Source organism: Mustela putorius, unplaced genomic scaffold, assembly GCF_011764305.1.
Source record: "Mustela putorius furo isolate JIRA1106 unplaced genomic scaffold, ASM1176430v1.1 tig00000129_pilon_pilon_pilon, whole genome shotgun sequence".
Taxonomy (NCBI): Eukaryota; Metazoa; Chordata; class Mammalia; order Carnivora; family Mustelidae; genus Mustela; species Mustela putorius.
The window spans coordinates 24,588,224-24,613,981 of record NW_025421290.1 but is presented as its reverse complement, the minus strand read 5'-3'; the positions used below and the strand labels follow the sequence as shown (position 1 = coordinate 24,613,981).

Genomic DNA, 25,758 nt, shown 5'->3' with positions numbered 1-25,758 from the left:
CAGATTGTTTTTCAGAGTCCATAGTCTCTCATGGTTCACCTCCCCTTCCAATTTCCCTCAACTCCCTTCTCCTCTCCATCTCAACACTTCCTACTTGAGAATAAAAAGCTGCTTCTTGTTAGGCTTCGAACCTGCAAGGGCCAGAGAAGGCAGTTAGTCAGGGGAGGCAGGCCTCACAGCCAAGGGGCGCTGAGCCAGCCCGAATGTGAGGAGATTGGAGGGACAGGGAGAGGCAGCAGAGAGACCCGGAACCCCTCCCTGGGAAAGGCCACTCGGCAACCATCGACCCTTCAGCTGCACAAGAAACATAGGAAGAGAAGGTCACGGACATCCAGTCAGCCTGAACAGCAATCCATCAGCCAGAACTCGCCCAGAGCCTCAGGCCAGCAGGGCCATCCAGTCACCAGAGACACAGCACCAAGAGTCTCAGTGACTCAGGTGGACATTCCCTCCCCTGGATCCCTGCCGCCCTTGTCCTCTACCATTCCCAGCTCCAAGCACATAGATGCCGGCTCTCTACGCACTAGACTCGAGCATGACCATGGTCTTAATGGCACTGTACTCCAGGTTGTCAGGCAGGGGCTGGCACCCAGCACACACTCACTAGGTGTTTGAGGAGTAAATGAATCTAAGTTGACTCCTCAAGGGCAACACCCAAGCTGTTCTTTGAACAATGAGCATGTTGGTAAGTCAAAGAACTGCTGTGTGTCAGACATGGTGCTGGAGACGGAGCAATGGGCAAAACAGCAAAAAGCCCTGCCCCTGTGGGGCCGACAGCCCAGTGGTCACGTTCTTTGTGGCGTCCCCAATTTGTGTCCCAGAACTCCCACACAGTAGTACAGAATGAACAGCCGCAGGAGGAGGACTGAGGAGTGTGTCAGACTTGAGCAGAGGCCCCAGGTTTGCACTGACTAGTTCTGGGAGCTGGTTAACGGCGACTGCCATCAGCTTTGGGCCTCAGTCACAATTCAGCATTATGGGAGCCCACCCCAACCCCCGTGCACAGCTCTGCTATCCTCACTGTTATCGTCACCCAGCCTGCTCATCCCCACACGCCCCCCATCAGGGGCTAAGCATCCATCCAGGCCTTCCTCCCCTGCTGCCACACACAGAACTCCTGATCTGGGCAGCTTCAGATGACTGCTGGTGCCTGAAACTAGCTGCATTATCCCTTGTATTCCTCAGAACAACCTTGGAGGGGGAGGGAGGCTCCGGGAGTGGAGGAACACACCCACAGCCAGACAAGCAGTAAGTGCTAGACCCAGGATCTAATCTCATGTCTAACAGGACAGAGCCCACTGCTTTCTCCAGCACCAGGTTCCTTTCCTCATTGCGAAAATGCCTCCATCTGCCCAACAGGGTAAACGACAGTCTTGCTTGCCCAGAGCTGAGGGGGTTCCCAGGACACGGGATTTTCAGTGCTTCAAACTCTCAGGCCAACTGGGACAACGCCACAACTCTGCCCAAGATCCTCCTCCTGGCGCTCTGCAAGGCCTTACCCACTGTCATAAGCACACCCTGCCCTTAGGCCCCAGTAACACAGTGGCACCCTGGGGCATTGTATATAACGCTGTCATTGTTCTGCCCAAGCTACTGGTGACACTGTCCCACCACTTGGACAATCGTGTCTAAAATCTGGTCCTAGAACTTCCTGGGCTACAACCATGATGCTAGTTAACAATCCTGCTTTCTGAACCCCAACCCCACTAAGACCTCCTGAAGCAGGACTCCGGCCCAGCCTAAGAATCTGAGTTGCTAACCAGCCCCAGGTGACTCAGGGGCCCAGAGACTGTGTGACTGCTCTGAGCTATAAGCTTCTTGTGGCTGCTGACCCACTCAGTCTTTTTCTTCTGGTGCAGGCCTCATACACAGGAGGTACTCGTTACATGCTAAAGATTATGGCTAAAGGGACAGCTTCAAACCTGCTCCACTACACAACTCCCCTAAGCCTCTATTTTAAAATGCAGATTTCCAGCCCCTATATTGGCAGGGAGACCACTACCCCACAGAAGTGGTCTGGGAACCCATAATGTGCAGGCTCCCTTAGCTCCGGGCTACTCAGGCAGCATTGGCATCACAGGGAAGCTTGGTCAAGCCTATAGGAGCGCAGGCCACAGACCTGCTGCATTGGAATCACTAGGAAGGGGGCCCCAGGAGCGGACTTGGTGATTCTTCCATCCGACAAGCTTAGAAAACCATTTATTGGTGTAAAGAATAATGGAACTGGAGTTACAAGTAGGTTGGAATTCAGCTCAGAGAACATCTCCAAACCTCAGTCTACTTACCCCTGATTAAGAATTGTGACCCTTGACCCTGCTCCTCTCCTAGTTGTTGTGATGATTAACTGAACTGAGATCCACGTAAAAGTTCATGCCCAGAACACGACACACGGCAAAAGCTCAAGCAATGAACATTCCCTGCCAGCACAGTTTTAACACCTGCAAAGTCCAGAAAACTAAGGTTTCAGAGAATCAAGTGAGACGCACAAGGTCACTGGGAGGGCAAATGCATGGAGATTCTGACTCCAGGTCTGGCAGGCCTCTGAAAGGACGAAAAAACGTGGGTCCCGCCTCACTCTGGCACTTCCACCTCCACCGCACCTGACGCACCTGCGCAGACAGACAGGGGCTGCAGCCACACTGGTCGGTTTCCCGGGGCTTGCGGCTGCCCTTCATACAGCATGCGGCGCTCCTCCGACCCGTCTGCCAAACACTGCTCATCCTTGCCTGGGAGCTGATGGCGATGGTTTCGAGAGAGCTCAGAAAACCTCTTCCCTTTCCTTGGCTTCTCAGATGGGAAACACTGGCTTTCACAGAAAGGCCTGCAAGCCTCCGCCACCTGCCAAGCATGAGGTCACCCAGAGGAGCAGGAATCTACCCAAGTGAGGTCACTTGGGAACCAGGGACGAAGGCCATTCCTGATGATGCACCGGTGCCAAGCCGGCGGGGCAGCTGGGGGTGTTCTGAGTAAGCGAGGAGGTGCGCGGGAGGGAAAACCTGTAGCGGCAAGTGGCCACCGGACGCTCACTCGGCGCGGCTTCAACAAGGCATTTTCTGCTCCACATAAATGATGTCCAGACAAGAGCCGCTGCAGGCATGGAGCCACATCCGTCTTGCGTCTCTGCGTTGCCGCGCTCTGAGCGTCAGCCTCGCCGCCACGAGACGGCTGCAGCTCCCCGCCTCAGAAGCCAAGCACCAGTTTCCAAGGGGAGAAGACCACTCCCGTCGCCCGGAAGGCTCGCTTGTTACTACTGAGCAAGAGGAAATCTTCTTCAGAAGCCCCTACCGCAGCTAAGACCCCTGATGTGTCATTGGCTAGAACTAAGTCACATGCTCAGGCCTCAACCAATCACAGTCAGGGAGCAGCCCCACCAGGGCCCATACCCTCAGTGAAGCATGGCGCACACCGGAAGGGCTGGCAGTTGGACAAAATTGGGGCGCAGCAAGGAGGAAAGGGAACTCAGGTGCAGCACGCTGGATTGACAACCGGGGCCCCTCTGGCGGGCCCCAAGTCACGTGACACCACCAGCCACACAGGTGAACAGCCCTGGTGAGAGCCCAGTCAGGGCTTGTCCTGCGGCCTTCGCTTCCACTTAGGAAGGCCCCGGGGCCTGCCCTCCTGAGGCCGCTTCCAGTTGCTCCGAGGCCTCCTGGGGGAGGAGACAAGGCACGAGCCACGACAGGCCACGAGCCACGACAGGCCACGAGCCACGACAGGCCACATGGGGAGGAGAAACAGCCCTGAACTGGGAGATGATAAACCCACCACAGTGACCTACACTGAGGGCTTACTCTGTGCAGGCAGCAAGCTAAGCACTGTTAGGTGCGGTTTTTTGTTCCTTGTTTTCACATTTGGTCCTTAAAACTGCCCTACACATTTGGCACTATTACTACAGGTTCGTGATCCCTTATGCATAATTTCCCAGATCTAGAACTCTCTAAAAACCAAAACCTGGTTTTGTTTTTGTTAACTTACTGGGCAATAAAACCTCAACTGAACCAACATGAGGCTATTTATAATCTATCTGTCCCTTCGCAAGGCCTGTTTGCATGTTTCGGTGCAGAAAATAGTGGCGTGTTGTTTCATTATGAAGTGCCGCTCCTGGAGCCACTGAGTGTCACATCCTGGCTGGTATAGGCACCATGGTCTGGAAAATTCTGCACTCAGAAACAGAGCTGGCACCAAGAGTTTCAGAAGAGGGATTCTGGATGCATATCACCACTTTACACACAGGGCTTCACAGGTGAAGTTAGGAAGCAGTTAGGAAGTAGCGGTTAGGAAGTTAGGAGTTAGGAAGCAGCAGCAGCTCACTTTGAACTAAGCAACTGCACTCACAAGCTGGAGCTCTGACCCACCCTACCTGCTTCTGCCACTTTGCCAGCTGGTGGTTTTAAGGGAGGACACTTCTGTGGGCCTATTTTCTCATCTATAAAACGGGGAGCTTACAACCAGATCAGTGGCTTTCAAATGTGTTGCAAAAGCACATTAGGCCTTCCTTCCAAGGAAACCTTAGTAAAAAGTATCACTGTTCCAGTGAGTAAGCCCTGCCTACCCAGCCACCAGGCCCTAATGCATGTTCCCAGAGGGGTTCCTCAACAACACAGTTTGAAAATGGTAGCGTGATCTCTCAGACCAATCTGGTTCTAACACTGTACCCTTGTTCTTTTCTGAGGCAAACATCTTTTTTGGGGAAGGAAGGACAGATGGGAGGAACTTGAACCAGACCATGACAGACGGGTAGGCTTCTGGCCTGCAGAGAAGACTTCGGAGCAAACAGCATGAGCACAGGTGAAAAGACAATGAGCAAGGTGAATGAGAGGCTCCACGAGGCCCCACCAGCCAGTGCGTGCAGGGTGGGGGCAGGGAGGGGGAAGCCCAGGTAACGGGAGGACACACTGGAGAGGCTGGCTTACCAAGCAGATCAATGTCAGGAATCCTCAGAACCTGAAATCCCTCCAAGCAGGCGGCCAGAGAAAAGCTGAACAGTCCTGGCCCCACTGTATACAGCCACAAGGTCATGGTCCTTCTGTCCTGACTACAGTGACCATGAGCCCCAGTGCTTAGCTCAAGAGCTATCAATATGTTGTTGTCAAATAAGTGACTCTTTTGAGTCCAAAAATCAGGACATATGGTCTGCCACAAAGGTATGTCCTTCAGAGGACAACAAGACAGAGTATTTAAAAACAGGATTGCTGCCCTGGGAAGGCTGGGGTGGAGTGTCATCAAGGTCTCACTGTCCTTCCCCACTGTCTGGGGAGAGTCTGACTCCTAGCAGTCTGCAGTACCCTGGGAATGACCAAAGAAGCCATTTTAAACAACAGTGCCACTTTCCTACCCCACAGCTGACTCTTGCTTAAACCCCAGCCTTGTTTCCAAAGAAGCCCCTAGAGGGGCAGGAAGGATTCCAGAGGACTGAGACCCAAGAGCTGTCTGGGAACTCAGCCCATCTCCAGAGGGGGATGCCACCAGTCTGGAGGCACCAAGGCCATTGGGAATATCAGCTAGTGGCAAACGAAGAACTTCACTCCCACTCAATGGTCTACACACATCTTGTAACCAAACTTTGCCCCAGAAATATTGTTTCAGGCACCATTTCCCTACCTGCCCATCACAAAGAGGTAATTAAAATGTCTCAAAATCACACCCAATCAGAACAGTGATGATCCCTTAAAGGAGAAACCACCATCTGGGGCCTAATTGTTCTAAGGAAGCTCAGTAACTGAGCTTACCTAAGAAGATTAACAGACTGGGAGAGGAAGGAGAAGCAGACACTGCCTTAGAAAGGGAGTGGCTGGCTGTTTGGCAGCCGTGGTGCAGGCTCCAAAAGGCCCACTTGTGTTACTGAAAGACGTGGGAGTCTTGACCAGGCACAAGCTCATGTATCATTTCCAAGGCTCCCATTCTTTGTCCCAGCCAGGTGTTATCCAGGACATGGCCTGCCTTGCCCAGGGTTACACTGAGTCAGCTGGAGGGAGTCAATACCAGAGTTTGCATGGAGCAAAGTTTGCATAGATCAACCCGCTTCTAGCTCACAGCCACCTGAATGGAGGACGATTATGAACCCTGTCAGGGCGATGAAGGACACGGGCTCCAAGAGGTTAACTGACTGGCTCAGGGTCACCCAGCTACAGGTAGAGTCTGGATTGAAGCCCAGGTGCGAGGCCATGCACTTTGTCACACAGCAGTGAACCTCATCATTGGGAAGCTGAAGGGTGACATTCTGGGGATAGAGGGACTCTATCTCTAGAGAGAGCAGCTGGGACTGCCCTCCTAGGGCCAGGACTGACCTGTGAGCCAACAGGGAGCTGACATGCCGTTATTCTCCATCTTTATCCCCATCCCCTCAGGCCGCCACCTCAGTTCTAGGCCCCCGTGCCAACAGACCTGCTGGATGCCTGGTTAAGGTGCAGGGGCTGACCCAGCAGGTCTGCAGTGGGCCCAAGAGTCTATATTCCTCACAGGCTCCCACGTGATACCCACGCTGCTTCGCTGACCACACCTCAGGCAGCAGCGACAATCTAGACTTGAGTCGACTTTTCTCGAACCCCACCCCACCCTTCTTAACTTGTGCGATCACTGCCTAGCTGGAACTCACAGAGGCCTGGCATGTAGCTGCTACACATTGGGGGTTTGGGGCTTTTTTTGCCTTTTTTTTTTTTTTTTTATGAGATGGGAGTGATTAAAGTGGTACCCACAGTGGAGTATGAGGCAGAAAATGGATTCCCGGCGTCTGTTTTCAGCTTGCCATTGGCCCTTTTCTTCCTCATTCACCTCTTGGCTGTCTGAACTAATTTATCTCAAAGGAGTCCCGGCTGGAGCAGCGTGCTCTGAACCTGTCCACTATTTCAAGTCCTTACTGGGAGGGGCGCATAGCCCCAGGAGAAGCAAATGCTGCTGAGTAGGGAGGCCTCAGGCAGCAGGAGCACTAAGGACATGTGACTCCTCCGCTCAGACCCCTCCCTTGGCTTCCACCTCATTCAGAGAAAAGCCAAAGCTTAACCATGACCTCTAAGGCCCCAGGTGATCTGGCCTAGCCACCTCTCTGCCCTCATCAGGCCTCGGCTCTTGTCCCCTCCATAGCCCCGCATCCTATCTTAAATGCTGCCTTCCAGATGCCCTCCCTAGCCACGTATTAAACCAGACACTTTTGTGGCCCCCACCCCTAGCCCACTCCCAAAGCACTGCTGCCTCTTCCCACTTGATTCCCCTCTGATACCACTTAGCATCATCTGGCAGCCTACAAATTTTACTTATGATATTTATGTCTCCCTGCCCCTTCCCCACTAGAATGTGGACTTCATAAAGGTAAGGACATTTGTCATTTTTGTCTGTTTTGTTCACTGCCTACAACAGTGCCTAGCATGTAGCAGGTACTCGATACCTGTGGAATGAATGAATGAAGGGCCTACATGCTAACAGGTCAGACTGATGAGCCCTGGGAGTCAGTTCCTCTGATCCTTGTAACAACCCCTGCAAACTCAGTCTTTTCCTCCCCATTCTAAGATGAGGAGACGGAATCTCTGAGTGATTAGTTAAGGAATTTGGCTGAGAATGCAGAGTTAGGCTCAGGCACCAGTCTTCCCAGTTCCAAAGACTGTTCTTTTCTGCCTGTGGCTGGCTGCCTTCAAACTGTCTTACTATGACAAATGTGACATTAACTCACTTTCCTTATTGTAACCAGCAAATGCGTTTGCTTAAGGATTTTCCCAAATCTACCCAGAATCTGAGGTCCAGTTCACCCAAAAGGGTCTAGGGGGAGCTGATGCCCTCAAAGCCAGGAAGAAATTCCACCACCAGACTCAGGAAGCCCCCCATCAGCAAAAGGAAGGGAAGGACCCTCCTTCAAACGTTTCTCTGAACCCCAAGGAAGAGCCACAGTAATTCTGGTTTTGTTTCATCTTTTTCTTTATTTTATCTTGTTATGTTCCTGACCAATCTTTCTGACCTTTTCAAGTCCGTGTGACCTTTTGCCAGCGATGGCAGTTACTAACCATGTGGGTTCTCGGGCAGAATCTACCTCTCATGAGCTTCCCAAAATCAAACCTGCACACGGACCCATGGACCACTGTGACACACACAACCCACTCCCCCAAAAGTTGCATAATGACTGAGGCTCAGGCCCTAGGGACCAGGCCCTGGGAAGGAAGCCAAGTTTGTGGGGCTGTGAAGGTAAGATGGGACTGGGCCACCAAAGCCACCCCAGTGTGAGCCGTCCCTCCTCCTCCTCCTCAACTCATCACTCTCAATCCCATTTCTTCGCCTGTTTTCTTCAAATCACTTCTCACTAGGAAGCTATCCCATTTATTGATTTCTGTATTTGCCATTGTCGGTCTCTTCAGAAGAGGTTCAGTACGTGAGGGCTGGAGCTTGGTCAGTGCAGCTCACTCAGCCCTGTTCTGTTCCTGGCACAGGTGGGCACGCAAATGTTGGCTGAATGAAGGAGTAAATAAAACAGAAAATAAGTGGGTTCTGAAGGAAAAGGACCAGGAGGCTTGCAAATGAACCCATTTAACCCTAACATCAACCTGCCCGGAAGGTATTTTATACCTATACAGCTGGGAAGTGACAAAGTAGACCCAGGACTGCCCCAACTCCAAGAAGAAATGAGAAAATCCTGCAGATAAGGAGAGGAGAAGCAAGAGGACAAGCTGGTGAGCCTTAGAGGAAGGGCAGGGTCAAGCTGCCATCAGGGCCCATGGGCCTGCACACCATTTTCCTTGAATGCTTAATTAGAGAAGAGGCAACATTTTCTACCCAGCTGAACCCAGATAGGTCTATCTATGCCTCCCTCCATGCCCCTAGGAGAGTTATGGTACCTGCATCCCAGCCCCCCACCCCCGGCCTCCGGGGGAACTTCTGCCCAAAGCAAGGTACCATAGTTGAGAATGTTCAAAATGAAGTTCTTATTTCAAGGCACTAACACCATAAAAGACACAATCATAAACCACTCTTGAACAAGACACTTGACATCCCTCTCCAGTTCTGGGTAGTTTGAGGTTAGAAGGTTGAAAATAGCACGATGGCCTTTCTTAGAGCAGTGTCTTCCATTCATTCATGCTTTCATTTGTTTGTTCAGCCAACATTTGCTCACCCAGCCTCGAGCTGCCAGGGATGAAATAACACAAAACCTCTGCCCTCTCACCAGTACATTGGTGCCCACAGTTTTGGCGGGTACTGAAAGACCAGCAAATATTAAAAATACTTGCTTCCAAAACAAATAAGGCCACGTGGAGCTGCGCTCTGAAATGGGATTTTGGATGCAATTTTGATTTGATTGGGTACAAGAACCAATTCAGTCAGCTGGGTCATAGACTAACTCCAAGCAGCAGGCTCCTACTCAATGGCTCCCTCCGACCCCTTCCCCCTCTGGTCACCAAAACCCTAGGCCCTCCAACCCCATTCTTCAACCACATTCCCACCTCTCTCTACCATATGCTCTCTCTGACTCTCCTGACTCTGTTTCCCCTATATTCCCAAACCCAACCTCTCTAGGTCTACAGCTTTGACATTCCACTCTCTGAACCCCAGGGCACACATCTCCCCTGCCTTCCCCCACCACCCTCTATACTCACCCCAAGTCTGAGCTTCCACCTGGAGCCCCTTGAACGTCATGTGTTTACAACCCATATTTCCCAGGGGTCTCTGTTCGACACCCCCCCCACCCAGTACAGCATACGCACACCCTGTAATCCTCTGCACACTTCCCGGCCGTGCCCCGGGGGAGCACTCTCCCCCTTCGCCCCCAACTTCTTAGGACCCGAAGGCCGCCAGGGCCCCTGGGACCTCGCTGGGGCAGCCGGCTCCTTGAGCCCCCGGACGCGCTGACCCCGCAGGAGCCCGCCCGCACGCCGGAACTCTGGGACGCGGGGCACTGCCCTAGCCCGCCGGGCGCCCGACCGCGTGACGCCCGGGACCCGGGCTTCCCAGGCCCCGGCCCCGCGCACCTAACCGGCGCGGCGCCCGCGATCCCGGCCGCGCCCCTGCCCTCACCCCGCCGCGCCTCCCGGGCCCGGCCCGGCCGGGAGGAGAGCGCGGTGTCCCCCGCAGCCCAGGCCGGCGCGCCCGGCGCCTACCGTTGGCGATGAGCTTGGCCGACAGCTGCTTGACGAGCTCGGGGATCCGCTCCCACTGGCACTCGGAGCGGCAGCGCTCGATCTCCGTCTCGAGCCGCGAGCCCGCCTTCCTGGTCGCCATCGCGGCCTGGCCGGGCCCGGCCCGCTCGCAGGCCCCGCAGGCCCCGCCGCCGCCGCCGCCGCCCGGGCGCCCCCGCCGCCGCCTCCCGCTGCCGCCGCGGGCGCGGGCTCCGGCTCCCGGCTCCGCGGCGTAACGGGAGCGCCGGCTGGGGAAGGGGCGGGAGGCGGGCGGCGGCGGCGGGCGGCGGCGTGGCCCCGGGCGCCGCGAGGAGCGGCCCCTGCCGGCCAGGGCCGGAGCGGCAGCCGGGCGGGGGCCGGGGCCGGGCTGGGGGCAGCGGGAGGCCGAGGAGGGGCGAGGTGTGGTTGAGGCCAGGGAAGGGAGGGGGGCCCGCGAGAGGAACGTGGTGTGGGACCCGGGCGGGGGCTGGGTCGAGACCCGAGGGGGAAGGGCTGGGGGAGCGGCCGCGGTGCAGGCAGGTGAGGAGGGGCGGGGGTGAGGCGTGAGGGCCCCGCAGGCAGGATGGTCTGGGAGAAACTGCGAGGGGGCGGATGGGAATGCGGCCTGAAAGGGCCGGTGACCCTGGGGAAGGTCACAAACCAGGCAGAACTAGTGCGCCTGGGGCCTGGTGTCAGGCGGGGCGGGGGGCGGAGGGGGGGGGGGGGGATAGGCCTGCCTGAGCTTGTCCCGCCATCTCAGATTTCAAGTAGATCCCCTGGGCCTGGGTTGGCCTGTCCCCCTGAGCAGGCCCCCCATGCTCCTGGCGGCCTCAGCCCCCGACCAGATGAGGTGGGCAGGGAGTCCTCCATCTCAGGCCCGCACAGCACCTGCACAGGGGCTCCCAACTGACTGCCGAGTTGCACTGAGCCTGGCAAGGACTGCTAGCAGCTGAGATGCCCGCTCCCTTGGCGCTCTGAGGGGGATGCAGAATCACCAGTGGGCTCCGTAGACTGAGAGCTGGGGGCAGGTGTCCAAGGTGTGCATTCTTTCAGTTACTTGATAACTATGTAGGGATTACCTGCTGTGTCCTAGCTACTACTTTAGGTGCTGGCAATACAGTGCAGAACTGAACAGACAAAATGTCTGCCTTGGTAGAGCTTTCATGTCAGTCAGGGGAATAAATAAAATAAAGTACTAAGTTGGAAAGTAAGATGGTTACTTGAAGAAACAGAGCAAAGTCGAATGAGGAGAATAAAGAGGGGGGTGGAGGGGGGTAAGTGTTCAATGGGATGTTAGCAACAGCCTCATGGAAGTGACATTTGATGAGGACTCAAAGAGGGTGAGAGAGAGCCATGAGGCTATCTCGGGGAGAAGAGCATTCTTGGCAGAGGAAACAGCCATGCAAAGGCCCTGTGGTGAGAGCATAAGACCAAAGAGACCAGAGTGGTTGGAGTGTGGTGAGGGAGGCGAGGTGAAATAGGAGAGCTCAGAGGTAGGAGGAGGAGTTTCAGTTCTTGGCAGGCCTTGTGGGCCATTATAAAGACCTTTATAAAGATCTTTATAAAGACATTACAAAGATCTAGTGAAGTGGGAGGCCCATGCAGGACTTGACCTGTATTTTAGGACTATGACTACGGCTGTTGTGCTGAGAATCCTGCCAGTAGCTCAGGAGAGGGATGGTTGTAGATGCACCAGGGTGATAGCTGGCGCTGGCGTAATGATGTTGGATTCTGGACACGCATTCGAGGATGGAGCTCTGCAACACCAAGGGTGAGGAAGCACTGTCATCATCAGCATCGCCCCTTCCGGGTGCCTCACTCCAGCTTTCCAAGAGTTTCACGCACGTTCGTCCATGTCTTATCTCCTCAGCAGCTGCGGGAGAACAGACCTTGTGGACAGCGGTTCACCATGAGGAAGCTGAAATGAGATACTGGATGTGAGGAGGGAAGGTTAAGAGATAACTTTTGCCATGACCAGCACAACCTTCAGGCACCCCCAACCTCAAAGTTTGACCCGAAGGGTCCAGATGCCGGGGACAGCGCAGGAAGGGGTTATATTAAAGTTTTAGCAGGGACCCTTTTGTACCTGGTCCCTTTGGTTCCACCAAGAGGGAAGAGGAGGAAGGGGAAAAGGAATCTCCACAGTAACTGTTTCCCCTCCCTCTCAAAAGCCTCATATTCTCCTGTCAGCTCTCACATGGAGATCTGTCTTTCTAGATGTTTGCCTGAAATGTTCTCTCCCCTCTGATCCAAGAGGGACATTTCTGTGCATTCTTGGAGACTGAGGCCCAGGAGCCTAGCTCCACGGCTGACAGATCCTGTGGGACCCCCCAGAAGTGCTATCTCCCTCTGTGCTAGGGCTCTGTAGTGACAAGTGTCACTCAGCCTCAGCCGCCACGCTGTGATGTGACTGCTGCTGTTTCTTCCATGCCCCCACCAGCTGATAGGTTCCAAGACAAGGCCTCTGTCTTCATGAGGGCAGAATGGAGCCTGAACCCTGTCTCAGCAGGTGCTGCCTGGCCAGTGGCATTTAACCTCTCCGTCCCTCACCTGCTCACAGCTCTTCAGGTAGAACACCTACCCCCACAGAGGTGGTTGAGAAGTCAGTGAGGAAATACAAGCAAAGCACTTGAAATTTACTACACCATAAGAATACAAAAAACATGAGCTCTCATTCTGCGTCTCTGTCCCCCTTGCGTCCACAACATAGCAGCTTGAGAGAAAGAGTGAATGCATGAAGTAGGAGATCTCCAAGGTCTGGAATCAGCCTGCAAACGTTTTCCTTTAGGACTTCACAGAACAATTAGAATCTGTAATGATGTCTGAGACGTTCATCTTCACGGCAGGCCACCCTGGGAATAGCAGACCCCAGCAGAGTACTCAAGGCCATTTGCTTGAGTCCTGAGGTCACTGGGGCAGAGGTTTCAGGAGGAGAAGCTACCAAATATTGTCAGCCTGACCTGCCCAGAGAAAGAACCACTCAGAGCCCTGGATGGGCCCCGCGGTCCCTGGACTCAGTCTCACCTCTGTGCCGTTTTGGTCCTCACCCACAGCCTGGGCGGCTCTGACAGCTTCTGTGACCGCCCTGGAGGCATTCAAGAGATGGCATGTGGAGAAGTTGCCCAGACTGTTTTCCAGGTAAGTTTACCTGCAGGTGGCCTTCAGGGAAATTCAGGAGTAGGAAGTCATTGGTGCTAATAATAGTAATTAAGCCAACACCTTTTTTCCAGACACTGGTATTACAGGTTTGACAAGGATGTGAAAAATCACAGCCTGGAGGTCAAACGCAGCCCTGAGGCCTGCCAATGCCCAGAAGTGGAAGATGGCTCAGACAGTATAACTCGTGCTAATCCCTAGAGCAAATCTGGTTTACCAGGAGCCGTGGGGACAGGCTAAAGGCTCAGAGCAAAGGTCAGTGCAAATGGGGGTGCCTCTGGGGCCTGGAAACCTCCCAGTCCCCTTCCCCCTGAAAGCCTGGGTCTCCTTTGCAACTAGAATAGGAGATGAGGGAGTAGCGAGGGAGGAAATACAAGCAAAGCACTTGAGGTCTGGGCTGGGGTGGGTTGGGGGAAGCTCTAGTGGCTTCCCTCAGCTTCTCTTCCAGGAGGAGAAGGCAAGAAGAGGGACAAGGGCCCGTGCCCGGGACCTCCCTCATCCAGGAGGGCTCTTCTCAAGAGACCCATGTGTTCCTCCCCCCTTCCTCATGTCTCTGTCCCAAGGTCACCTCCTCAGGGAGGCCTTCCCCCAACCACCTTATCTAAACCCACTCCCTGCCATTCCCTTCACTCCCTATCCTTCTGTTCTGTTGTGGGTTTTGCCTTCTTTCTTGATTTCTAGGTATTAATTCAGTGTTTATTGTCACTCTCCCATCACTCAAATGTAGGCTCCATGAGGGCAGAGGGTTTTGTGGGATTTTGTCGTTGGTGCTTCACAGATATTTGCTGAGAGGACGAATGAGTAGAAGGAAGGAAGTGGGGCTGCGCTGGATGGGTGAACTCGAGGCCTGGACATCCCAGGAGACAGGCCCGCAGAAGTGGGAATCCTCTTGCTAAAGCCAGTGGTTCAGACTGAAGGGGCCGATGGGAATCCAGAAGGGGCAAAGGACCAAGGCCTCAGCATGCTGACAGAACGTCTTTTCTAACCTTCGACCTGAGCATGCTGGGTGGAAGTCCTGTGGTCTGGTGGCCTGCACCCCAGGAGGTGCAAGCCATGAGCAGCCACCGTAGGGCAGGGGCAGGCAGCCCTGCAGCCATGCCTGGAGGAACCTGGGAGGCATGCCAGAGCCTGTGGGCTTGGGGCTTGAGTAATAACCGCTGCCGCGCCTTGGGATGGTTTGTAATTATGAAATATTTAATACATACAAAACATATAATCAGGGGGCACCTATGTAATAAAATAGTAAAAAGAATACCAGGACTCCGCCTATCAATCCCAAAGTTAACCACCATTTGGTCTTTGTGCTTATTATGCCCTCACTTTGTTTCTGGAGCAGCCTTCTACTGCCCCTGGGCTGTGAGTCCTCTACGGAGCCCAGCGTGCGATGTTGTTTGGTTTCATGCTCTGTAAAGATGCTGTCCTGTTTCGTAACTTGCTCTTTTGCTCTCGGTGTTCTTGGATTTCTCCTTGTTGCGGCCTTTGTTGAAGGCTGTGGTTCCTTACTTGTCTCTGGTGTGCAGTGCTCTGGGGTGTGCTGGCAACATCCTTGTTGGTCCCCATCAGTGTATCATCCCTCCGGCGCCCACACTGTGATGAACAAGGCCGCATCCGTGCTGTTGGGATGAGCAGGGTTTCCAAGGATGACTCAAGATGGCTCTGGGCCCCTCCCCCTTGAAGTGTCCTAAGGGCCTCTTAAGTTTCTTCCCAAAGGCCACCTGCTGCTGCCTGGAGTCATGGCTTCTGCTATAGGGACAGATGAGCGGGAATCTCGCAGCCCCACTGCGAACACAGAAGCCGGTGTGTCTAGTTTTCCATCTGTTGCCATCTGACAGGGCTAGCCAGATCGCCAGGGACAGGAAGCTGGCTGGTGGCTCAAGGAGGGCCTAGGCCTGGCATGACCTGTGTGTGGAAACCATGTGCCTAGGCTTCCCTTCAGCTTTGGCAAGTCCAGAAGCACGTGGGTACCCCAGGTGTTTGCTCCATTTGGTAAGTGAAGCTCACCAAAGACCAACGTGTACCCGCCCCCCATGACAACTTTTATCTATGATGGCGGCCATTCCTACCCTGTGCCCAGTGTCAGAAAGCATGCAAGCTGAAACTGTTGTTAAGAGATTGTTTGGTGAGCTTGGATTTGGAATCAGAGAAGGGGAAGTTTTTAAAAGGTCAGCCTTCAGGCTCTGGAAAAGAGCTGAGAACTGTCTTGGTTCCATTCTTGAGCCTACCTCTCCAAGGCTGAGAATATCCACATGTCTCAGGTCTGTGTCTCCTGCACAGGGTGAGGCTGGACCAGTTCTGTGAATTTTCACCGCCCGTCTCCATACATGATGACCTTGCATAAGCTTTGGACACCATAATCATAATAACAACCAGTTGGTTTGCATTTAAGGCTGTATGATAGGAATCCCTTATCCTCATGAATGTTTTTTCATACTCTGAGTTCCTGGTACCTAGTATACAACCTGTTCTACCTTATTCCAGAAAGGCAAAGAATGGGCTGATGATAAACACCCACCTATATGTCTGAATGGACAGCAATGTAAAGATCAGAAACTACATGGATATAGGCGGAGAACACTGTACCTGTCACCTAGTCAAGAGTGTAACTAGAATGATTTTTATGCTTCCTGGCAGACCCTGCACAGAGGAAAACACATGGGCTAGTTTGATTTGAAAAATGGTTGATTCACACATCTGGAGTTTGAAAGGGCAATCAGGAACCCGGTGAGCACAAAGGATTTGGTTGTTCCTACAGAGTTGTATTAGCAAACAGTTGTGACATTTTCATTTCAAACACATTACTAGTAAAAAGAAGCTAATTCTCATTCTGTGTGAAAGAGCCTCAAAAACACAGAATCTGCTTTTGTTACGAATTGCGAGTGATCTCTCCCTGGACAATGCCACTACCAGGCAAAGTTTCCACAGTTTAATTCAACAAGCATTGATTAAGCATCTATTGTATGCCAGTGTTAGGTTCTGCAGATACAAAGTTTATAAAATGTGATGCCACCCCTCAAGGAACTTACACTCCAGTTGGGCAAAGGGACAAAGAGGTCAAGGATAGCTTTGTAGTTGGGACTCGCAGGATTGCCTGGGACTGGGGAAGCCCTTGGCCTGCTGTGGGGCTTCAGGACAGGCAGTCTTCCTGGAGGGGGTAACACCTGAGCCAAGCCTTGAAAATGATTTCTGGTCTGGTCTGCTTGCCAAAGTGGTGAATGTGTGACGCCGGAGCTGGAGTTAGAAGCCCCAGATCAGATTTTCATCTCTTTAATTAACCTGCTGTGTGACCTTGTAAAAGTCCTATTCCCTCTCTGAACGTCAGCTAATTCCCAGGTTAAACGTGGGAGAGACGATCACTAGCATTCCGCAGTATGATTGGACTTGAGAAATTCATCCACTGGGAAGGAAGACAAAGCTCGGTAGAATACACGATTAAAGTAAGTGGGAAGTAAGTGTGATGTGTCAGGTGCTTAGAAAGGATGCGAGCACCAGCCAAACCCCAGTAACATCAGTGAAAAGTCAGCGCAGAAAACCTGTTCTTGGCAGGTTAAAAGAACACTCAAGTCTTTCTCAGGAAGCAGTTTTCTTCTGGTGAATCTGTTGAAAGGAAGCCTGCAAAGCTTGCAGACCTGGTTAGGAACCCTAGGGGCCTTCACTCTAGCGGGCGGGGCCCACGCAGAAATCCGGAGCTCTAATGAAAGGGGCGGGCCTGGGACGGCGGCGGCAGCCAGTGAGAGAGCCTCCCGATGAGGTCATGGAATTCCTCGGCGCTTCATTGGCGGAACCCCCTCCGCTCCCCCCCAGCGAGGCTTCGGCGCCGACCTCCCAGCAGGCGGTGGGCCTCTAGCGGGACCCCGGGAGCCAGGGCTCGGAGGGCGTGTCCCCAAACTTTCTCCGGGTATTTACAGACGCTGAGCAGTGAGCGAGCCCTGCCATGAGTGGGACCCGGTCTCCTGCGGGGAGAACTGAAAATGCCCAGAATAAAAGGGCTCTTAAAAAAATAAAAATAAGAAATAAAATAAAAGGGCTCTTACCCATCCAGAAGCTGGATTCTGACAAAGCCATTTTCTCCAAAGTGGAGGGCTTGTTTTGTTTCAATCCAAACACACTGGTTGATTAACCATTTTAACCATTTAAAGACACTGAGCCAACTTGTAGTGGCTGGACACCTTTCTGGCGTTCTGAAACACTTTAAAACCATGATTCTCCAAACCCTGGTGTCCAGAGGAATCCAGAACATTGGTTGCCCATGCCTACCCTGACTCCAGTCCTGCCGGCTCCAAAACCTGCAGGTTGAAGAAATTGGCAGGGCCAGGGAGCTGTACCCCGCTTTGGTAACCAAAGCATTTAGAGCATCATCAGAACTTGTTAGAAATGCACTCTAGCAGATAGCTCTGGTGCTCACTTAGGTGTGAGAACGGATTTAAATCAACTCCCCTCAAACGGTGAGACTGCTTCAGAACAGTGTGGATTCTTCACTCTCAGAATCCTATGGCTGGAGAGGGCCCCCTAGTCCAGTCCCATCTTGGGGAGGTAATTTTGGAGTGCTTGCCCGTTCTCACCATTGAACTCCTGGTGTCCAGCTGGGCTCCAGGCATCTGCCGTGGTAACTGGACTACGTGGTTCCATTTCTTGGTTCCTATAAATAATTCTGTACTGAACATGGGGGTACGTGGTAACGTGGGCTACAGGTAACTGGACCAGCCATGCCCATGTGACCAGCACTTTCCTCGAGATTGAGACAGTCCCTATGAGTGAATCACCTAAGGGTGAACTTGGTACCCAAAGGCAGTCCTATTCTGCTGTGTGGCCGGGACAGCAGAGGAAACCAGTATGTAGAAGGGAGAAAGACACATAAGGAGTGGAGATGGAAAAAGAATCGGTACCAAGATGCCCTCCAGGCCCCTGCCTCCCTCTCCAACTTCATGCAGACCTCCTGCTCTGGCTGATGGAACTCGGGGCACACTGGGCACAAGCAAGCATAAGCTGTTCCCATCTGAGGTTTTGCACATGTCACTCCCTCCATCTGGAATTCTTAACCTTTATCTTTCCCAAGCTCCTCCATTCCCGACAATGAGGAAAGTTCTTAAATGTCGCCTCCTTGGGGCGCCTGGGTGGCTCAGTGGGTTAAAGCCTCTGCCTTCGGCTCAGGTCGTGATCCCAGGGTCCTGGCTGGGATTGAGCCCCACATCAGGCTCTCTGCTTGGCAAGGAGCCTGCTTCCTCCTCTCTCTCTCTCGGGCCTGCCTCTCTGCCTGCTTGTGATCTTTGTCAAATAAATACATAAAATCTTTTTTTAAAAAAAATGTCACTTCCTCTGGGAGTGACGCTTTAAAAGAACCCCTCCCACAGCTGCACTCCATCATGTTAGCCTCCTTCCGTGTGTTTATTGCATGTGCTATCTTGTGTGCCATCACAGGTATTCATGTGCTCACTAGCTCACCATAAGTTCCTTGAGAGCAGAGATCCTGGGGTTTGTTCATCACTGGATCCCAGGGCCTTGAAATGGCCCGGCACCTAGCATGGTAGCTCAGTAAATGGTAGTTGAAGAAAAGATCACTTTCCCAACCTTCCTGAGGTCCAGCAGCTTCCAGTCCTCAGGTTGCAAGAGACCCCCAGACCCCTTCCCCAGTCTTGATCTCAACACACCCCTCTATATGGATTCCTGATGTTTGTCACACAAGCATCCCAGAGGGGTTCACCTTTGTTTTGCAAGCAAGAAAACTGAGGCCCAAGTGACTTGCGCAGGGGATTATGTGGCCAGTTAATGGGACAAGGGGGACAGGAGAACTAAGCTTTCAGGCCACTGCTGGCCTTCTCATGATCTGGGGTTGCTCCCCACAGCAGAACAGTCAACTCAACCTCAGCCCTTTTTGTCTCCTTGTATAAACTTTTAATAAATCAGTTTCATTTTCAAAACGCTGCCCAGAATAGTGTGTGGTCCGCAGAAAGATGCTGTCAGTACTGTCTGCTGTAGGAAGTTATTTTCTGATGAACTCTAGGGGGTTGGGTGGTTTGAACATCTCTGTTGCTTCAGGAGCATGACAGAGGTCACACTGGTCCCCACTCCACCCAGGTTGCCCTTTTTAGGATGTAAAAGGATATGATCCAAGGTGCCACTTCTGAATATTTATCCAAAGAAAACAAAACACTAATTTGAAAAGGTATCTGTACCCCCATGTTCAGTACAGAATTATTTATAGGAACCAAGAAATGGAATCGACCTAAGTGTCCACAGAGAGGTGAGTAGATGAAGACATGGTGTATAAAATAGAAGATCATTCAGCCATTAAAAAGGAATGAAATCTTGCCATATGCCCCAACATAGATGGACCTTGATGGCGTTGTGCTAAGTGAAGTAAGTCAGAGAACGACAAGTCCTGTATGATTGCCACTTATATGTGGAATCTGAAATAAAAACAAGTTCACAGATATGGAGAACAGATGGGTGGTTGTCAGAGGCTAGGGGTAGAGGGATGAGCAAAATAGATGAAGGGTCAAAAGGCACAAATAAACGCATGGGGATGTAATGTACAGCATGGTGACTATAATTAATAACACTGTATTGAATATTTGAAATTTGTCAAGAGAGTAAATCTTAAACGTTCTCATCATAAGAAAAAATGTGCAGCTATGTGCAGTGATGGAGGTTAGACTTACTGTGCTCACTTTACAACGTGTACAAACTATATGATGTGATATGTCAATTATACCTTAATTGAAAAAAGAAATGTAAAAGGACGTCTTATTAGAGATGTCTGTATATTTCAGCCTCTAGGTTACTGCGGTCCAGGGAAGCAGAGCCTTCGGCCCAGAGGAAGTAGCTGTGACTGCTGGGTGCAGAACATCGTTTTAGGGAGCTCTTCCAAGTAATGGGACCCTTGCACTTGGCCTGGGACCTCAATACACATGTGTTGCATAGCTGCCTCAGTCATGGCGGCCTGAGTGACTGTTGTCAAATTCAAGCGATCATGCTCAGGAAGGCAGGGAGCAGGAGAGTGGGGGTTGGATGCCCTTACTCTGGGTACTTATCCGAAGATAAATGGTCATCTGTCATGCCTTGTGATCTTTATCTCCTTCCTATATTGGAGAGATCACCCACATGATGAGACCACCCCCTCCTCCCACCCGAGAAGCTGAGAATGTCAGGTACTCACTGCCAGGCTCCCTTGTGGCCACAGTGAGGGTGGGTGACCTCAGCTCTGATGGGCGGACACCTCTAGAGCCTGGGGTCAGTTTCATCTCCATCTGGTGGACATTGTTGTGGCAACAGTGGGGTAGTTGGCCCAGGCACACCCATGCGTCCATGCCCAGCCGAGGCGTCCATGCTCCTTCCTCTCCAAACCAGTCCTGAGGAGGATTTCCGACCTCTGTAGAGGGCTGCCCAGCAACTTCCATCCTGGTCACCGTCCTCCCAGAGATTGTGAGCCATCTGAGATTAATTCCGTTAATGCCTAAGCTACCCAGAACTGGTTTCTGTGGAGGACTGAGGGAGGAGGGTTCCAGAAGGAAGACCAGGTGCCAGCGGGGAAGAATAGGGTACCGGTGCTCCGGTAGAGGAAGTGGCATTTCAGCAGTGGGGTACAGCAGCCCTGTTGTCCTTGAGACCAAGTCCCAGGTAGTGCGGAGGGAAGTAAGTCACCAGGGGGGCAGGAAGGTCCTCTGGCTCCTCACTCAGGTTACAGAGTTCCGTGGGCTGGCGGGTTTTCCTGAAAGTTGGGTTTCTTTTCCTTTGCTGCTTTCTGAGCCGTTCACTTGAGAAGGTAGTTGATGGGGCCACCTCATCCTCATCACGGACGGCTGCTCAGGTTTGACAAGCCTCAGTGTGCGCCCTCACCTGGAGCCCAGAAAGCCAAGCCTTCACCCAAGGTCCTGTGTACACTTGGGGTGGACTTTCTCTTTACAGGGAAAAGAATATCTTAAAACACTTCTCCCTGCCCCCACCTCAGCTCGAAATCTTCTGCCTTTGATGGGAACAACTAATCGCAGTGGGTTGGGCCCTTGCAACTCTGTGCGCATTAGAATGGGCCCCTGGGTCTAAGCGGGGGCGGGGCAGGAAGGGTTTGGGGGCTCCACTCCCGAGCTGCTGAAGTGTCCTTCTAGTGGGGCTTCAGCCTACGTGGGGAGGAGCTGATGTCACTTCCTTACATTTTGTGCTTTTATCTTAACAGGCACACACAGTCCCTCTCCTGTTAGAGGCATTTGGGCGTGTATTCGCTCCTGTGGAGAGCCTGTGAGTGTCAGAAAGGCCAGGACTGGGTCTTGGTCCCCTCAACAACCCCACTGTCATCTGGCATATGGTTGGCATGCAGAGTTTCTGAATGAAGGAACATTCATTAAATGGAATGGTCATGCAAGAAGCCACCTACCCCCATGACATCTGTGTAGTGTGTAAGAATGTGTCACTTAAAACAAGTTTTAGATGTAAATCAGCATATGGTCTCAATTTAAAGTATATAATTTAATAGTTATCAATATATTGACGGAGTTGTGCCACCATCACCAAAATCAATTTAGAACATTCTATCATCCCCCGAAAGGAATTTGGGACCCCTTAGCTGTCACTCTTAAATCCTCTCTCCCAACTCTTGGCAAACACTAATTGATTTTCTGTTTTTATGGATTTGCCTATTCTGGCCGTTTCATATAGAGGCAATCATACAATATATGTTTTTTTTTTTAAAGTGGCTTCTTTGGGCGCCTGGGTGGCTCAGTGGGTTAAGCCGCTGCATTCGGCTCAGGTCATGATCTCAGGGTCCTGGGATCGAGTCCCGCATCGGGCTCTCTGCTCAGCAGGGAGCCTGCTTCCCTCTCTCTCTCTCTCTGCCAGCCTCTCCGACTACTTGTGATTTCTCTCTGTCAAATAAATAAATAAATAAATCTTAAAAAAAAAAACCCTTAAAAAAAAAAAAGTGGCTTCTTTGACTTAGTATTTTCAAGATTTCTCTGCTCTGTACATGTATCAGCCTTTCATTCAATTTTATGGTCAAATAGTGTTCCATTGTGTGGATTCCACAGTTTTTTCATCTATTCATCAGTTGTGGACACTGGGTTGTTTCTATTTTTTTAACATTGTGAATGATGCTGCTGTGTACACTTATGTGTAGAGTCTGGTGTAGACACACATTTTCATTTTGCTTAGGTATACACCCAGGAAAGGAAATGTCAGGTCATATATTAACTCTGTATTTAACCTTTTGAGGAATTATCAAACTGTTTTCCAAAACAGCTGCACCATTTTACATTCTCACCAACAATGTGTAAGGGTTCCAATTTCTCTACATTCTTGCCAGCACTTGTTATTATCTGTCTTTTTGATTCTAGCCATCCTAGTGGATGTGAGATGTATCTCATTGTGGTTTTGATTTACATTTCCTTGATGAATAATGTTGTTGACCAACTTTTTGTATGCTTATTGGCTCTTTGTCTTCTATGGAAAATTTAAATCCCTTGCCTATTTTTAGTTTTTAAAAATTTTAATTGAAGTAGAGTTGACATATAACATTATATTTGTTTCAGGTGTATGATATAGTGATTTGACAATTGCTTACATTAGAAGATGTTCACTCTAAGTACAGTTACCATCTGTGATCACATAAAGTTATTACAGTGTTATTGACTATATTCCTTATGCTGCACTTTTCTACCCTGTCACTTCCTTGTTTTATAACTGAAGTTTTGAACTTTTTTTTTAAAAGATTTTATTTATTTATTTGACAGAGATCACAAGTAGGCAGAGAAGCAGGCAGAGAGAGAGGAGGAAGCAGGCTCCCTGCTGAGCAGAGAGCCCGACGCAGGGCTAGATCCCAGACTCTGGGATCATGACCTGAGCCAAAGGCAGAGGCTTAGCCCACTGAGCCACCCAAGTGCCCCAAGTTTTGAACTTTTTAATCCCCTTCACAAATTTCTTCTATCTCCCCACCCCCATCCCTCTGGGAACCACTAGTTGTTTTCCATATTTATGAGTCTGTTTGTTCATTTGTTTTGTTTTTTAGATTCTACATTTGAGTAAAATCATATGGTATTTTTCTTTTTTTTTTCTTTTTTTTTTTTTTTTTTTAAAGATTTTATTTATTATTTATTTGACAGAGAGAGAAATCACAAGTAGGCGGAGAGTCAGGCAGAGAGAGAGAGAGAAGCAGGCTCCCGCTGAGCAAAGAGCCCGATGCGGGGCTCGATCCCAGGACACTGAGATCATGACCTGAGCCGAAGGCAGCGGCTTAATCCACTGAGCCACCCAGGCGCCCCCATATGGTATTTTTCTTTCTCTGATTTATTTCACACACAGCTTTGCGCAGTGGCAGTATGGTAGCCAATGAGGTTTATCCGAGTTGCGATTATTGCTAATTGATTTATTTCACATAGCATGACACCCTTTAGGTCCATCCATATTGTCACAAATGGCAAGGTCTCATTCTTTTTTTTTTTTATGGCCGAGTAATAGTCCATCATGTATATACACCACATCTTCTAAACCATTCATTTATCAATGGACAGGGGTTATTTCTATACCTTGGTTATTGTAAATAATGCTGCAGTAAACATAGAGGTGCATGTATCTTTTTGAATTAGTGTTTTCATTTTATTTGGGTAAATATACCCAGTAGTGGAATTATTGGATCCTGTGGTAGTTCTGTTTTTAGCTTTATGAGGAGCCGCCATATTGTTTTCCATAGAGGCTGCACCATTTCCTGGCCAACACTTGTTAGAGCTTGTCTTTTTTATTTTAGCCATTCCGACAAGTGTGAATGATTATCTTATTGTGATTTTTACTTGCATTTCCCTGATGATGAGTGATATTGAGCATCTTTTCATATGTCTGTTGGCCGTCTGGATGTCTGATTTGGAAAATGTCTATTCAGGTCCTCTGCCCATTTTCAATCCTTTGTCCATTTAAAAATTAGATAATTTGTCTTTTTATTATTGGGTAATGACAGTTTTTTGTATATTCTAAATATAAATCTCATCAGATATATGATTTGCAAATATTTCTCCCATCCTGTGGGTTGTTTTTTCACTCTCTGGTTAGTGTCCTTTGAAGTACAAATGTTTTTAATTTTGATGAAATCCAATTTATCAATTTTTTCTTTTGTCACCTGTGCTTTTGATACTGTTTTTAAGACACTGATACCTAACCTAAGGTCATGAAGATTTGCATCTATGTTTTCTTCCAAAATTTTATAATTTTAGTTCTTATGATTAGGCCTACGATCCATTTTTGAATTAACTTTTGTATATGGTATGAGGTAGGGGGTTCAAATTCATTGATATCCACATGCAAAAGGATGAATTTCCAGTTGTCCCTGTAAGGACCTATTTAACCAGAGGCTTCCATTAAGGTTAAACAACAAGGTTGTTAAACTGTCCTGCTTAAACTGTCCCTGCTCCCCTTCCCCCAGGGGACTGACTAAAAAAAAAAATGAGTCCTGGAAACCAGCCCCAGGTAACAAAGCCCAGATACAAGGGTGGGTCAGGCCAGGTGGAGACATCTCATCAGTGGGGGGGTTGCATACTATCTCCAAGGAGTATGGGCCCCGCCCTTTGGGAGCCTTTGGGCGCCAATTCTAACCAAGGTGTGACAGGCTAGGTCAAATGTCTACTATAGGGTAAATTGTAATTCAGTTGATCACCTAGCATACTAGGTGCATCACTGTGCAACTTCCTCTGTGTGTTACAATCTCATTGGCCACCTGTGCGTGGCCAGGCCCAACCGCATGGCCTTCGCCCTTAAAAGCTAGTCTGTGAAACAGAGAAGGGTCGCCCTCTCTGTAAGAGGTGTGGCCCTGGCTAGTCAGTTTGATTCTTGATGCTTGGCGCGAAATAAAGCTTTGCTTGATCTTTGCTTTATGTCAGTCTCGCTCCTTTAATCACGGACCCATTTTGGGGGGCCATAACAGTCCCAGCACCCTTTTTATTGAAAAGACAATTCTTCCCCCATTGAATGGTATTGGCACTCTTATAAAAAAAATCAGTTGACCATAAATTGACCATACAATGTTTATTTCTAAACTCTGATGTGTTTATTCCATAGAAAATAGAAAAGCTGCCTGTTGCACGTGGACCATGAGAATCAGACCAGCTTGCTCCTGTGATGGCAGGCCCCTTTCTTGGAGAAATCACAATGGCTAAGTCATCACATCTCTGAAAGGAAGGTGCACTGGTTATTGGGAGAACATAGGCAACCTGCGTCTGAGGTGAGGAGCCAAGTCAAGGAGCCCTGTCATCAGTGGACTGACGAAATCAACAAGACTTTGCTGTAATTGGTATTCCTTTCTTTCTCAAGGATGGAAATGAATATTTGGCATCTAATGAGCCTTCTTTCAGACTTTAAGAATAAAACCTCATTGTTGGATGCAATGTCTTGAGAGTAAAAGACAAAATCATTCTAGTATTCTGCAATACCACAGAGAAACGTCCAGCCCAGGGGAGATGGGGCGCAAGTGGGGTTTCCAGCAGCCTCAGAGAGAAAACGCCAGTTTGATATGTTTAATCCTTACCACTTTACCTTAGAGTGCAAAGATGTTTTGAACTGCCAG

At 50.6% G+C, this 25,758-nt stretch overlaps 1 protein-coding gene and 1 long non-coding RNA gene across 8 annotated transcripts in view; one reads left to right on the top strand and one right to left on the bottom strand.

The window, feature by feature from the left end:
- Positions 1–10,320, bottom strand: part of TTC7B (tetratricopeptide repeat domain 7B) — a 246,923-nt gene extending 236,603 nt beyond the window's left edge. The window contains exon 1 of one of the 3 annotated variants that reach the window (XM_045071285.1): positions 10,074–10,320. In XM_045071285.1, coding sequence (XP_044927220.1) covers positions 10,074–10,194 — 121 coding nt within the window. In that variant the 5' untranslated portion in view covers positions 10,195–10,320. The remainder of the gene's footprint in view (positions 1–10,073) is intronic. The other 2 variants (XM_045071294.1, XM_045071298.1) reach the window with 2 other exon arrangements.
- A 135-nt stretch (positions 10,321–10,455) lies between these two features.
- On the top strand, positions 10,456–25,556 carry LOC101690765. Of its 5 annotated transcripts, none has more exons than XR_006604171.1 (6): positions 10,456–11,107; positions 11,695–11,841; positions 11,941–12,638; positions 13,124–13,208; positions 13,301–13,481; positions 14,005–14,510. It is a non-coding gene; the product is annotated as an uncharacterized LOC101690765 (long non-coding RNA). The 5 variants fall into 5 exon arrangements; XR_006604173.1 differs by having other exon boundaries at positions 10,457–11,107; positions 11,941–12,020; positions 12,511–13,208; positions 14,005–14,509; XR_006604166.1 differs by lacking the exon at positions 14,005–14,510 and adding an exon at positions 25,254–25,556 and having other exon boundaries at positions 11,941–13,208.
- Positions 25,557–25,758: the final 202 nt, after the last annotated feature.